At 43.3% G+C, this 16,130-nt stretch overlaps 1 protein-coding gene across 3 annotated transcripts in view; it reads left to right on the forward strand.

Moving 5' to 3' along the window:
- MFSD11 (major facilitator superfamily domain containing 11) overlaps positions 1-16,130 on the forward strand; it is a 2,028,489-nt gene that overhangs the window by 1,443,997 nt on the left and 568,362 nt on the right. For all 3 annotated transcript variants that reach the window (XM_044090491.1, XM_044090492.1, XM_044090493.1), the window contains exon 11: positions 7,910-8,035. In XM_044090491.1, coding sequence (XP_043946426.1) covers positions 7,910-8,035 — 126 coding nt within the window. The remainder of the gene's footprint in view (positions 1-7,909; positions 8,036-16,130) is intronic.

Genomic DNA, 16,130 nt, shown 5'->3' on the forward strand with positions numbered 1-16,130 from the left:
TTATAGGTTTCCCTTCTGTTTATGTCTTTTTTGGGTTAATTTAATATAGTTTTTACCCTCCCCTTGCTGGTTCGTAGTTGGTGTGTGTGTGTGTGTGGTTTTTTTTGGGGCCTTTGTGTGAGTGTTTTAGTTTATTGTTACTATTTTTAAAAAAAAAAAAAAAAATAGTGATGTCTGAGGCCCCAAAGGCTGTTTTTTTCAAAGTGCTCGGAGTGTGGCCATAGGCTTTCCCCTGCTGATGCCTTGGGGTTGAACACCTCACTTCAGGGTGTTCAATCTGTGCAGGGTTCAACCCCAGGGCATTGAAGGAGCGGAGGTCGAAGCTGGTCTTGGCGGGACTCTTGCCCCGGACTCGGCTTTGGCCCCCGCCCCCTTGGTGGTCACTGCTTCGGCAGTCCCTGCCTTGCCTGCTCCCCCTCTTCCACCTGGGATTCAAACTCCCGCCAAAGGATCGGAGAAGAAGGAAGCCAGGAAAAAGGACCGGAGAGAGAAGCACCATAAGCGGCGGGCCGAGACCTCCGTTTCGACCCCGCCGGCTAAGCGGGCTTCTCCTCTGGCCTCTCTTGGCTGCTGGCTCTTCCCCTCCTCGGCTCCGGTCCCCGTGCTTTTCACAGGAGCCTGAGGATGAGGAGACCTGACCTCCTTCGAGGCTATTGAGGCGGCACTCAAGGCCTACCTCGGTAGCCTCGTCGAGGTCTACTTACAGCCTCTCCAATGCTGATCTGGACCGGATGATGCGAAGGTTCATCCAGGCCCAGATGCAGATGGGAGTGCTCCTGCCTCCCCTCTGGGGAGCTGACCATTTTTAAGCCCATTGCTCCTTCTCCGACCCGCTACCGGGTTTGGCGCTTCGGAGCCGGGCAGCCTCGGAGCCGCGGGTGAGTCGGCGCCGACAGTACTGGGTACTTCGGATCAGACCCTGCCCTCGAGTCTGTCGGATCCGACCTCTCGGAGTCTTCGCCCGAGCTTCGGATCCGAGGGACTCAGTGTGCCTTTGGCGCCGTCCTTGTCGAAGCGCACTGGTCCCTCGGATCCGAGGGGCTCGGCGCCGGCTCTGATCCGCTCATCGGATCCGAGGGGGAGCCGACTTTCGGATCCTATTGTCGAGGCTGGCTCCCCCTCGGCTTTTGATGTAGTGGAGAGGGCTCTGTTGAGGGCATCCGGACCCCCGGCCCTTGCTTCGGCTCCGTCCCGCACTCCATCTGCTCTGGGCCAGGCTTCCATCACCCAGCCACTGGGACAGCCCGCTTCACTGCCCCAAGCAGTTCCTGTGGTTCTGGACATTGCTGGTGAGGGCTCCTCGGACAGCCACCCCGAGGAAGCACCTCGCAAGCATTCGTGTAAAAGGAGGCACATAGACTCCCCCTAGTCTTTGACCGAAGACACTGACTTGGAGAAAGGGGAAGGCTCCCCAAGATCACCCCCTGAAGATGTCTCCTTCGGAGACATCATGGAAATGTTATGGATCAGAGATGGGTGGTCTGCCCCAAAGTCTTCCTCGGACGAGTCAGTGTTCTTGGAGGCATTTGAAGCGGGCCCGTCTACCTCTTGGGTGTCCCCTCCTGCTGACCCCCTGGTGGACCTTATTACCACCAGGGCGTGGAAGGACCCGGACACCGTGGAGCCAATCCCTAAGAGGCCCGACAAGATCCTTAGCCCCCCTGCTGACCGTGCCCACTGGAGCAAGGGACCCCCGGTAGATGCCATGTTGTCGGCAGCAGCCACTAAGAGGGAACTTGCCCAGGAGAGTCCCTCAGTCCATCCCCCGAGCAAGGAGTCTCGGATGATGGACTGTTTGGGGAAGCAAATCTTTAGTTCAGCGACCTTCTCAGTGAGGCTCAACTATTTGGCACACGTCATTAGGATGCAGCCTTGATCTTATCAAGGAATACGCTGCATCCCCAGAGTCCATATCGGAGGAGGACAAACTTATGCACTCCACCCGTATGGCCACTCTTCGTTCTGTGACTAACACCTCTATGCGGTTACTTTCCCACGCTACGAGGGAGCCGCTAGAGCTGCGGGGCGGGCCTAGTCACAGGATGGCAGGCCTGGCTCCGCCCTGCGATTTCTGAGCCCTTCAAAGCGTCATTGACGCCCCTTTGACGGTTCTGCCCTTTTGGCAAGGCGGTTTGCGATACCTTGGTTCAGGCGAGAAGGGCGGAAGGCGCTGTCTGCCATCGGAGTCTGCTTCTCTGTGCCCCAGAGGTCCTACTCTAGGAACCAAAGGGCCAGAAGAAGATGTGGTTCGGAAGTTGCAGCATTCCCAACCCGCTCCGGACAACCAGTCCTTCAGCGGCAGAGGAGGACAGGGAGGGCCGCCCTAGGGGCAGAGGGGCTCCCAGGAACTTTGGGTCCAGAGAACCCTTCTCTGAGCGGCCCGCAGCAACCCTGAGGGTTGCCCGACTGCTCCACTCTGGAGGCAGTCGGGGATGTTCTCGGAGCACCTAGCGGCATGGGAGTCCATTACATCGGACCGCTGGGTACTCGGATTATATCCAGAGGTTACAAGATCCCCTTTCTTCATGTCCCAAAGTTAAAAATCCTCCCGATGTTCCACCCAATCAGAGGGAGGCCGCTTCAGCAGAAATTGGCCATCTGCTGAGAAAAAGAGCCATCCAGCCCGTCCCCCCAGACCAGATCAGATCAGGGTTCTACTCCAGGTTTTTTTTAGTGCCAAAAAAGACGGGGTACCTAAGACCCATTCTAGACCTGTCCCTGTTGAACCTGTCAGTTCCCAAAGAGAAGTTCCGGATGGTCACTTTGCAGTCCATCCTCCCTCTTCTAGGGGAGAATCACTGGATGTGCTCTATAGACCTCAAGGATGCATACTACTACATTCGAATGGACAGACGATCCAGGAGGTTTCTTCGCTTCTGGCTGGGAGCCAGTCACTACCAGTTCAGGGTCCTTTCCTTTGGTCTCACCACAGCCCCCAGGGTGTTCACCAAAGTGTTAGCAGTAGTTGCGGCCCACCTGAGGCTTCAGGGGGTGCATGCCTTTCCGTACCTAGACGACTGGCTTCTCACCGCCCCAACAAGGCATCTACTCTCTTTGGCAAGAGACTCCTTCCTTCGTCTAGCTCCCAAGCTAGGCATCACGGTAAACATAGAGAAGTCCAACCTGGTCCCTACTCAAACAATAGAATTTATAGGAGCCAGGTTAGACACGAGAAATTTAAGAGCCTTTCTCACAACCGGCAGGGTTCGGAATCTGCGACTCCAGGTGCGGGCCATCCTTCACTCCAGCTCAACACCTGTGGAATTGGTCCTGAGGGCACTAGGGTCTATGGCGGCAGCGATTACTCTTCTTCCGCATGCCCGCTTCAACATGCGGGTGCTTCAATGGACACTTCAGGTGCAATGGTCATTTCTCTCCCTCCCCCTGTATCATCCCATTGCAATCAGCAAGGCTTGCAAGCGGTCTCTCTTGTGGTGGCTCCATTCTCCGGACCTCCACAGGGGCCGCCCCTTTTGTGCATCTCCCCCTCTCACCACGGTGACCACGGATGCTTCCCTCCTCGGGTGGGGGGGGGGGCATTTTGCAGGCCGGATGGTCCAAGGCACGTGGAGCGATTTAGAGACCTCCCTGCATATCAATGTTCTGGAAATGAGGGCAGTGCTGTTGGCGTTGCAAGCACTTCACGTCCTCCTTCCCCTGGGAACAATTGCGATTCAATCAGACAACATGTCGGTGGTCTGGTACATCAACAAACAGGGGGGAACCAGGTCTTACCCTTTATGCCGAGAAGCCATGAGAGTGTGGGAATGGGCGATCTCCACCAACCGCTTTCTCATCCATAGCATATTCCGGGTCGGACCAACATCCTAGCGGACAAGCTCAGTCGCACCATTCTCTCCCTGTACGAGTGGTCTCTCAATTCTCAAGTAGCGAAACGTATCTTCACACAGTGGGGGACTCCCTGTTGCGATCTCTTTGCCTCTTCTTTAAACGCCAAGTGCGACAGTTTTTTCGCTCTAATCCCCACTCCAGGGGATTCTCCGAGGCAGCTCTGGTGCATGCTTGGCCTCCCGGTCTTCTTCGCATACCCCCTCTACCTCTGATGCTACATGTACTTCAGAAAGCCTCTCGGTTGGGGTGCAGAATGATCCTCATTGCCCCGTTCTGGCCTCGACAGATCTGGTTCCCTTACCTAAGGTCTCATTCAGTGAATCCACCTTGGATTCTAGAACCCATTCCGGATCTGATATCACACCCGTCGAACCTGCCAACCCCGAACTTGGACAACCTGAAGTTGACTGCTTGGCTGCTCCAGTTCCACTCCTAATCAGGACTCCTGGTATCTCGTCCCCAGTTAAGGCCATTCTGGTAGCGGCCCACAAGCCCTCTACCAGAAAAATTTACTGCAGTAAATGGAAGCGTTTCTCCATTTGGGCAGAGCGGCAAGACCTAGATCCTTTCACGGTTCCCCTTCCTTTGGTTCAAGATTTCCTTACTACTCTCTTTAATGATGGCGCCAGTAGTTCCACGGTCAAAGTTCAGCTGGCGGCCATATCTCATTACAATGTTGGACACGATTCAGGGCCTCTTATGTCGGCTAAGTTATGCAAAACCTTCCTAAAAGGCACCTTTTTGCTCAGACCCCCTGTCAAAGCGGTTCCCCCGTGGGATCTTTCCTTGGTACTTCAGGCCTTGACCGCTCCCCCCTTCGAACCTGCGGCCACAGTCGATCTTAAATACTTGTCCTTTAAGACTGCTTTTTTGGTAGCCATTACTTTGGCTAAGAGAGTTTCAGGCCCTGTCCATGAAAAACCGCCTTATTTGATTTTTCATCCGGACCGGGTGTACCCAAGGATCAATCCCTCCTTTCTTCCTAAAGTAGCTTCGGAAGCTAACATTAATCAGTCCATCAACCTCCCTGTTTTCTTCCCTAAGTATCAAAACAAAGACGAATACAAGCTGCATTCCTTGGATGTTCACAGGCAGCTTTGTTTTTACCTTCATAGGACAGCTGGTCATAGACAATCAGACCAGTTGTTCATTTCTTTTGCCAAATTCAATCTGGGTAAACCAATTTCCAAAGTTTCTTTGTCATGCTGGATTTCTCAGTGTATTCTGTTGGCGTACCAAGCCTCTGGGAGGCCCGCACCAGAGGGAGTCCATGCTCATTCGACCCGGTCTGTCTCTACTTCAGCGGCCTTTAAGTCTAGGGTTCCTCTGGATGACATTTGTTCAGCAGCCACTTGGGCTTCATCTCATACCTTTATTACTCATTACAAGTTGGACGTCACTTCTAGAGGTAGAGCATCCTTTGGCTCTGCGGTGCTCCGGAATATCCTTCCATGATGGCCACCCAAGATTCAGGTAGCTGGGGACTCTGTCCCCCAGGTTGCTGACAAATGAATTCTCCTACTTCAGATTTAGAAGTTATGTACTTACCATAACGTTCCATCTGAGTAGGTGGATTCATTTGTCTGCAACCATCCCGCCCTCCTATCCCCCTGGCCTTGTCAGTTTCCTGCATAGGGTGTGTTACCCTTTGGTTAGGGTAGTTGGTGCAGGGCAAACTCGATCTGAGGTCCTGTAGGGAGAGCAGGGCATTATGGGTGAGGGGAGGAGCTAGGAGCTCGGATCCATAGCTGGATAAACCATGCCGGTTTGGATCCGATATCGGATCCATACCCACAGGTTGCTGACAAATGAATCCACCTACTCAGATGGAACGTTATGGTAAGTACATAACTTCTAATTCTTAAAAGAGGTGGCAATATAATTTGGAGAGAGTGAGAAAAGTGCATCTTTTATAGCATCTGGAACAGTATAAGGCATCATGGAATAAACAGGGTAGAGCTATGCCGGTAGAATGAAGTAGAGAAAGAATTCAGAAAACCAATTTTTCAAGCAAGGAGATACAGACAGGCTGTTAAATAAATAAAACATTTTTAAATGCTTTCAAAGTACACTTAAAAGAGAAGGGCAGCTGAAAAGCAAAGATATGATTCATTGTTTTAATTCTTTTATTAAAGAAAATTAAGAGGCAGTATCCCTTCCTTCCATTTATTAGTGCACACTGCTTTGGGGGGGGGGGGGTTGGTTACATTTCATCATATTTGTTGATTGGCAGAAGACTATCTAGTCTGCTCTTTAACAGCACTTTACCTTCTACTTTCACTCAAATCTCTTCATACCCTCACTCTTCCAGCAGAATTCCATGTATTATTAAATTAATTTCTAAAGACTTTCTTCTGTACCAATTCCAGTAGTCTGTTTCATAGGTTCACAACAGTTTCCATGAAACAACCTGTGAAGATACAGGGATTAGTTAGTCCCCGCTGCCTGTGCCACCTCCCTCGCTCTTTGTTCTTCCTATTCAGGGTGATCCCTTTACATCATCTTGGCATGAGCTTATTCTTCAGTGCCATGTTTCTCTGGTTTCATCTCTGTCAAAAAGAGTGCATCGCCTCTAGTCTTAAGTCATATCCTTTCTCCTCCGGCTTACATAACCTTCTGGTAGTATTCTTCAGGAGTTCTTAGTAATTTGATGTCTTTCCTATTGTATTGCATACAGAACTGCATGCATTACATATGTAAGCAAGTTTCATTCTCAATTTCAAGTTTTGTTTGAACATTATACATTCCAAACTGTGAGACACACCTGCAGCTGCAAACATTATACATTACTTTTAACTGCCATTGAAATTGTAAACTGCTGTAATCTTTTTTGTAACCTTTGTTTTGGAGCTTTTCTCCCCAGGACTCCATTGAAAACGGGTTCTTATTGGCCCAATGGACTATCCTGGTAAACCAACTGCAAATAAACCAACTGTAAATAAATAAAATAAATAATAACATATCCAGTCATTGTTAGTCAGCCATTATATAGCTCATTCATATCCTGCCTTCTTTTAAACCTCGTTCCTCCTCTGCATTTATTAATCCCACAATTCCCATTTTTCCTATCTAATTTGCTCCTTCCCTTTTCTAAAGATCCCAGTTCCAGTTGTTTTAACTCTGCTGCCATCTTCTCTACTTCTAGTAAAGTTGGTTTAGACTTAATTTCCATTTTCTAGTAATTGCTTTTTTGGCAGCCATCATAATTAGACTCAGCAAGGCCTTACTGTTTCTAGACAATTCCGAGTTTGTGTCATAGCTCAAAAATATCTTTTCTGTAGTCACTCCAACTTTCTCACCCAGCATCTCTGACAGAGCAATCTGCATGAATCTTTAAAGTCTACCAACTCATTACACTCCCTGAAAATATGTTCCCAGTTTTCTGCCCCATCTTACCTCCAACATTTGCTGTCTACCTGAGGAAAAATTCTTTGAAGTATACTTTGGCTATAAAAATACCTATGTAAGCACTTCCAGGCAAAGATCCGAAATTTTCTAGATTTTGTTGCATATTTGGAAGGCACACAAGGTAAGTTAAATGTTGGTTGGAAAGTTGGACACCCAAAGAGGGTTAAAGTTAACTGGTACTTGCCTTTGAAGGAAAAAGGAATCACAAACATCAGTACTGTACCTCTTCCTTTTTTAATGTCTTTATATGTGCACTGTAGATTTGGAAAGAAATGTGTTTTTTGGGGATAATTGAACAGATCTGAAATATGTTTAATGCACAAGGCGGTAGAAGGATGAGGAGATGCAATGAATGATAAAAAAGAGATTCACTGCAGAGTAATACACATGTGAAACAAATCTTAAAGGAATTGTACATTTCTGAATAGAAAAAGTAACAAAATCAGAATAAAAAAAAAGATTCAGTGTTCATGTCATCAGCAAACGAAAAACCTAAGTTGGCCTATAGTTACTGTAATGTGTAGGTACAATCAGTATAATACCAAAAATTTGTTATCCTGTGCAGATGGTTAGTGAGACTTAAAGGGCTTAGTGCTTGCATTTGCTATGTTTTAATTCCTATGTTTTCTCTTCCTCTTTCTGTTTATAGGTGTAGAGTTGACTTTCTTTAGTGGTGTATATGGGACCTGCATTGGGGCAATGAAGCAATTTGGAAATGAAGCAAAAGGTCTTATAGGACTGTCAGGCATTTTCATTGGCATTGGAGAAATTTTAGGTAGGTCTGCAATTTTTTATTGGTAATTTAAAGAAAAAAAGTAATTACAATTGAAATATTCTTCAAATAACCTACATCTCATGGCTATTGTAACATATTTTTTATACATTTTCTTGTACCTCTTGTTGAAAATTACTATTGGTTAAGTGTTTATTTTGCAGCAGTCTCAAACCAATCAATGTTTATATGGGCAGTTAGTTACTGCTGCATCCTCTGTTAGAGACAGTCATTTATTCCGAGTACTTATTTATTTATTTATATTGGTTGGGTAAAGCCCTCTGTACATGTGACATTTTGCCGGGGAGGCACAGGATAATGTTTACTGTGAAGAAGTCGTTTGTCAAGGAACTCCGACGAAATTCTCATACTGTTTCAAAGACTGACTTGCACAGGGTAGGTGAACCTTGTTGGTATGATAGGTTATGGTATCCCCTATAGAGTTCAGTCCACTAAGTCGTGGATACTAATTAAGGTATTTTAAACTTAAACAATGAAACATATAATTTGGGCACATATTAACTGAAATAGTTTAAATTTAAGGATTGTAACATTTGTCTGTATTTGGGGCTTCTGTGCATATGCGCAATTAGATATGCACAGAACAAACCACTTGGTAATTAAATACCAACATACTGTAGTTTTTTAGCAGCACACTATAACTATAAACTTCCATATACACTTTTCCCTGGGATTCAATAAACTCCAGGTAGGCTTCGTGCGAAGCCTACACAGAGTTTACGTGTTTGCACAGTGAGCAACAGTGCTAATTACATGTTCATGCTGCACAATGTGTTTAAACAGAAGCGTGATTTCATGGCTAGCAACAGTGTTGCCAGCCAGGAAACCATGTTAACCAACACAGATATGAAACTTGTTTACTATAGAGCAGACTGGGTTAGCGGAATTGCGCAGAATGCCACAATGATTACCAGGGCTTAGCATGTAGTAATGTATATGGTCAAAACACAGTACATGATGGTGTATACAGTACAGAGTATTGTGAAATCTCATTCCAGGCATTCTGTACAAAAGTTGTGTAAATGATCTGTAAGGGTACATGGACCGCTATGTAAAATAAACAGTCAAGGGGAGTGTGTGTGTATTGAATACGGACATACAGATGAATTGTAGGAATGAACACAGGGAAAGAGGACAGGTGAAACATTCTAATGTGCAGGAGATGAAGGCATGTCAGTGGAAGACAGTTGTAGCACAGACACTAATCGCATATCAGTATGGTACAGTATGGACTGCTCAGAGAAAATGTATATTATGTGACTGTCACACAAGGTGACATAACAATGGAGAAGATGTCTGTGAGCTAAGCATCCTTACATGAACAATGCAGAGGACATCTATCTGGGATGTTGTATACAGTCTGTGTAGGGTGCATATTGTGAAGCTGTGCAAACTGATCTGCCTGAATATGAGTGTAATGTCAGCAGAGGTCTCCAACAAGTGGGACAAAGTTACAAATGCTATACAAAAGACAGATAACTGTAAAAATAATAAAAATAGCCAATAACAAAACCCAACAGCCACAAACGTATGGTTGAGAGACTTCAAACTTTAGTAAATTAAGCTCTTTCACCCTGATTCCACCAGGCTTCATCAGAGTTACATGAAAGCATTAAAACCACATTTAAGTAACATTCACACAGTAAACACATATCAGGAACAACCAATAAAAAAATCAGCCCTTATTAACCCTTGATGATCCATGTTGTAGTAAACTGAAACCTTCCAAATCTATCAGTGTTGACTTTTATCAGTACTACCAAAACCTTACTAATAAAAAAAAAATTTACAATAGCCTGTGATGAATGTTTAATACTGAATAAATACATATGTAATGCTTGTGTGTTCATATATTTACACATGTAAAAGTAATTGATAAAATCCTTCATGTATATATAACAAGTATAATAAATATAATACACAAGTACTGTTTAACTACATAAAATACCTTGTTAAATGTACTGAATAATAGAACCTAATGACCTATACATGTGCATACAAAACAACAGATCTAAGTAACACCTGCTTGTAACTTTAAAAAGACCTGTAATGAAATTTGTTCATTGAGCCCTGGTGTCAGAGTGGTATTTAACCTTAATTGCCATAAAGTCTCCTTATGTTCCAGGAGTTTCTCACCATTGCTGCCCCTAACTTTGTGTAAAATCCTATCTATCACAATTTTTTTTAAGTAGTACATTCTGTGGAGTGCACATACAGTGCATTTTTTGTCTTCTTATTTTTAGTATCCCTTGCTTGCTCACCAGTCCTGTCTGTAAGATTCCTAATGGTTTTACCGCTGCAAAGTGATTGACATGTCAAACATTGCTAGGCAACCACCATCCTGGTGTTACAGTTGACCCAACCCAGACAGCTATCACTCTTCCAGAATTAGTTATTGTTACATACGTGCCATCATTAATGAATCTACAATATTTACATGTCCCACATTTAAGCATCTGGGACCTGTATAATGACATTTCTTTGTTCAGATTCATTTCCGACCATGCCTTAAGATTACGTCCTCTACTAAAACCGGTCTTTAATTCCAGGAGTAAAAACTGTGTTCCATGCATTTTTAAAAATCTTAAACACAAATTGGGGCATCATGGTTGTTATAATGGATAATCATTGCCCACACTTTTTCTTTATTTTTAAACCCGATATCGCTACTCTTGTAACTTCTTTACTCTGGTTCTTAATGGTGGGTATAAATCTAGTCTTTCTAGCCTCAGTAACCTCTTTCCTGATACTGTTTAACAAGTTTGATGGATAATCTGTTTCCCAAAACATATTTTCAAGAACGTTCATTTCTCTAGCAAATACCAAATCATCACTAACTATTCTTGATAACTGAACCATTTGTCCTTTTACTGTCCCTCTTTTTTGAAAAAATGGAATGGCAACTACTAAAATGTCAAAAATAATTTGAATAAGTGTTCTTTATGTAAATCATGGAACCAAAACAATGATTTGCCAGATCTTTATAAAAACAGATGTCCAAATAATATGTTGCTCCTGTGTCACATGTGAATCTTTAAAATTTTGTTTTGTTTTTCAAGTAAGTAACAAATTCAGGTATGATATTTTTGTCCCCTTTCCAGAATACCAGGATATCATCAAGGAATCTGTAATACACCTTGATGTGACCGGAAAAGGGGGAGGTAAAACATTTTTCTCCTACTCAGCCAATACCAGTTTGGTATATTTGGGGCCACACCTAGTTCCCATCACCACACCTCACATCTGGCAGAACAGTTCCTCTTCAAATGTTAAGAAATTGTTTATCAAAACCAGTTCCATAAGCTCAACCAAAATATTCATTTCATTATTACACAGCTTCTTATGTGACAAACAATCCCTAAACAATTTAATGCATACTTTATGTGTAATTACAGAAAATAGATTTACAGTATCAATGGCAATTAACAAACCTCCTCAAATTCAAATATCTTTATAAATTATAAATGATGCCAAGAATCACGAATAATATGGTTGAAATTATCCAAAAGATGTTTGCAGTGGAAATCAGTGAAAGCCACGATAGGTTGCATCACAATGGGCTGCCAAAATAGATCTCATTGGTGGGTGAGCAACATTTTTGTGGGTTTTAGAGATCCCAAACATAGTTGGGATCACCAGATTTCCAACCCGTAAATATTCAAGCTCTGTTTGTACTATAGATCCCTGGCATGCCATATAAAAAATGTATCAATCAATTTTAGCATAAGCTATATTCAGTTAATTCTTGGATACCTTTTCATAAATAATATTATCATTCAGGATGTCAAACATCTTCAAAACATAATCCATTTGGTTCCTAATGACAAGCCCCTCACCTTTATCAGGTTTCATGGTCCTAATATTTCTGTTCTTAACTAAATCATGTAAAACAGACATTTCTTTCCTATTGAGATTGTTTTTAAAATGACAACTTTTAATACAATTCCTAAACCCAAACTCACATATTTGTTCAAAGACCAAAATACTGGGTGTGAGAGGGAGAATGTTCAAAAAGGTAAGATATTCGGGCCGTAAAACAGTATCACTGACATTAAAAACATTAAAACCAAAATGTCCAGTCACTAGTTCTGTAGAGTCTTTTTCTTCATTTATTTGTTCCTCCCATTGCTCTTCCCATAACCCCCCCCTTGTATCTGCCCTTCCTTTGGGATCTCCCAGTGAACTGTATTTGATTCCCCATGTCCAAGTTCTGATCCCTGCTTCCAGCCAACATCTACAAACATCTCAAATGTGGATATTCTAAAAAAAAAATCTCATTATAAACAGTATGTGCAGCACTGTTGTTTACTTCTAATCGTACATCACTTCTTTTTGAAATGCCAATGCCAACATCCACCTTAACACTTACTGGATTAACAACCTCAGTCACAGTTTTTGAAGAAACAGGTGGGGGGTGTGCTTCTTTCTCCAAATATTTCCTTGTGTCCATCATTAATTTATTAATCTTTCTTTCTTTCCTTATAAGGTTTCAACATAAGCTCAATGTCCTCAAATATTTTAGTATATTTAAACTTATAAGAATCAAAAACTAAATCATTAAAAATACTATCATTCAAAGTTTTAATTTCTTCGTCTAATTTTAGTAACTTGCAGTTATTGTGTCAGATGATAATTTTTATAAATTCTATGCCTGTTGTGTCAGATAAATCCAAACATTCATGAGTCATCAATGAACCCCTCTCAGTTCCAACTGGAAATTTCCAAAACCTCAACCTTCTGGGAGCCTGATTAAGGGAAATACATTTCAACATATTTAGAGGCCACGTATGTGATCCACTGGTCTACCCACTTGGTGATGTAGGTGTTTATGGCCACATCTGACAGTGTTGAGTGAATACCTCAATGTGGATTTGTGTCAGATGTCTTGGCCTGGTCAGGTTCCATAGGATGATAGTGTTGTCATCATGCATGCCCTCGATGACCTCTTTGAGGATATCAAACAGATGTAACAGACATGGATGTAAGCTTAAAAACTTGCACTTCTGTTGCACACAGCCAGGATATTACTGGTGTCCATTTAGATAAGTTCCATGGTGGCATGTTGGTCTACCTCTTAGATGAGGAGAGTTAGGATGTTGCCTATACATGCATTCATCATGTGCTATCCCCCCCCCAACTAATATGGATGCATATTTGATGTACACACACATTTCTACGGGAGCATAGTCCATGTGTTGAAGTGTGTATTCAACCATGTCAGGTAGGTATATGTTCTGAATCTCGCTATTGGTGATCTGTGATGTTGTCACAGCCCATTGATTCAGTGTAGTATGCCTAGATGAAGGTAAGACAGTGCATACTGTCTATCTTGATTTGGGCTAGGATTGGACACAATCTCCCACTCATGTATCATTGAGAAACTCTTTCAGGGGATTAAGCCTTACATCACTAGATGGTTAACCAGCTGGCTCATCAACAGAGCACGTGCTGTGAAAGCTGGTAGTAGAGCTGTCACCATTGGCATACTCTAAGGATCTGTGCTTGGCCCTTTACTGTTTGGAATGTATTTCTCAGCCATCCAGGATAAAATGTATGACCTTTGGCTTACCAAGTTTGCTGATTCTTGCATATTGGGTACAGTCATTGAGTTCACCAATGATAATGATAACATTACTACAGGCAGGGCTAACACGGACAAATCATTTTGCCAAAGCCACATTGTCTAAACATGAATGCAAAAATTATGTCATTATTTTGGCCTTTTGCAAAGTGGCATTCCCTGCTAATTACAGCATTGACTACAATTCCCCTATGCTGAAACCCAGTGGTGCAAGACCTGGTAACACATGTAGATGGCAATCTGAACTTCGACAGTCGATTGTCCACAGTGGTATGGAAAGGCTATATGAGGTCATGCACCTCATAAGTCAAGCTATCATATCCAGCTCTCAGGATGATATAACAGCACTGTACTTGAGCCTCATTAGAGTACTAATAGAGTATAATGCTTCCTTTTGCATTTACCTCACCAGACACCTGCAGCAGCTGGACAGACCACAGGGTTTCTTACCAAGAAAATACAAGGCCTGCAAACCATGCCATGACAACTGTAAGTTAAAGCCCTGTCACTGTAATCTGTATCATATGGGATGAGGTGACTTGTGCCAGGCCTACAGGACAGTCTCTGACCCTGGCCTGATGGGAATACTGCATATCCACAAATCGGCTTATAGTTGATGACATCATCAGAGTCTGATGCAGAGAAAATGGTAGTCGCATTGTCCCACATGCTGTTATAAAATGCTCTGTCAATCAAGTGTCCAAACACACACACACACACAGCTGACTGCACTGAAAACAGAATCCCTACCTAAGTACACTGACTAGAAAACTATATATTTAAGGCAAATATCATAGCTGAAGTCTGACTTGGAGAGTGTCAAGACAACAGTTTGTAGGTGGTGACATCTGGTGAGGAGAAAATAGTAATAGCAGTGTCCCAGATGCTGTTGTAAAATGCTTTCTCTAATGTCAAGCAAGTGTACACACACACACACACACACACACACACACACACACACACACACACACACACACACACACACACACACACACACACACACCAAGTTGACTGCAGTGAGAACAAAACCCCTACCTAAGTACACAGACTAGAGAGCGCAGGAATTTATGCAAGCACCACAGCTCAAGTCTGACTTTTACAAGGCTGCAGGCCAATTTATAGTGGATGACATCAGTACTGGATGTTTGAGAGATGTTGGGAGGCCTGCATGAAGTGGATGTGTAGGCTTGTGCAAGTGTCAGGTTAGTTCAAGTTCTGCACATTACCAGACTGATGACTGTGTGAGTAGTATATGGTGGTTGTGTTCCAATGTGCAGATATAGTTTGAGACAGCTTTACAAAATATATATACAAACATGTGTCCACCTTACAAGTATTTGAAAATCTGAATGTGTATTTTATTCTAAAGATGTAAGTGGTATATCACACAATATTTATCAATTTATGTAGTGTAGTTGATATATTTGTCAACAAGTACTGAGAGACCAATGGTGAGCAACAGGTTTGCTCGATGGCTGACAGAGTGTTTGTGAATATGGGATTCTTAATCAGTGTGCAAATACGAGGCTCATTGCTAAAATTTTGAGAATTAGTACTGAGTGGATGAAATACACCTGCTTCTTAGTTGACTTCGTGGCAGCAGGTGTAAATGCATTGATGTTTTTCTTTTTGAGCCCAGATGATGCTGGGTTTGAATCCAAGTGTATGTAATACTTTTAAATAAATAGTGATAATGCAATGAATTTATTCTTTATATTACATTCACCGTTTGTTACTGTGTTTTACCTTAGTGTGGCATGTTTAAGCAACATTGCATAGGGTAAACCACACCATTGAAGAGCTGTTCATCATCATTTGGCATTTTTACATGATGCCAAACCGTGCGCAAACATATAGGCCAAAAAGTGAAGGGCTCACTTGGTTTTCTGGGTACTTGTGTGTTGCATGTGAATCTATTTTTTTCACCAGATTGTAAGTGTTAAAATAGGGCAGCTAGGAAAGTGGTGAAATAGGGAACAATCAGGGGGAAGAACAAAGGGAAAGAAATGTGCAGGAGGGAGGTAGGAAAGAACCATAGCTATCCATTTCTTTAACAGAGTAAACTGAAAATATGTACAGTATAGAAGCTGAATTTGGACTGTCATCTCCACAAAGAGGGGTGACTACAATGCAGTCATGTTGTATAGCCAATTGGACCAAATCAAATGCATCAAGAAGACAATGGGAAATGGAGAGCTATGTATGGGATGATATATTTTTGTGGGACAGGTACCCATTTTTCTTTTTAAATTCAGTCAGAGAGGAATGCTGGGTAAGGGATGTTGGTATTTCTAGGTCAGGCAAGTTTGATAGGTGAGGAAGCCAAACAAACAAACAAAACAAGACACTGGGATGGTGAGGGACACAAAAGGTTGGGGGATACCAGGATTGGAGTGAGGCAGGGGAGAATGCAATCTCTTGCCTATCAAACATGGAGACAGTGAGAAACTGGTCTTCACTGACAGGACTGTCATCATTTTCCCCTTACTCTGCTGG

The sequence above is a fragment of the Protopterus annectens genome, chromosome 12.part0 (assembly GCF_019279795.1).
Source record: "Protopterus annectens isolate FY-2018-M chromosome 12.part0, PAN1.0, whole genome shotgun sequence".
Taxonomy (NCBI): Eukaryota; Metazoa; Chordata; order Ceratodontiformes; family Protopteridae; genus Protopterus; species Protopterus annectens.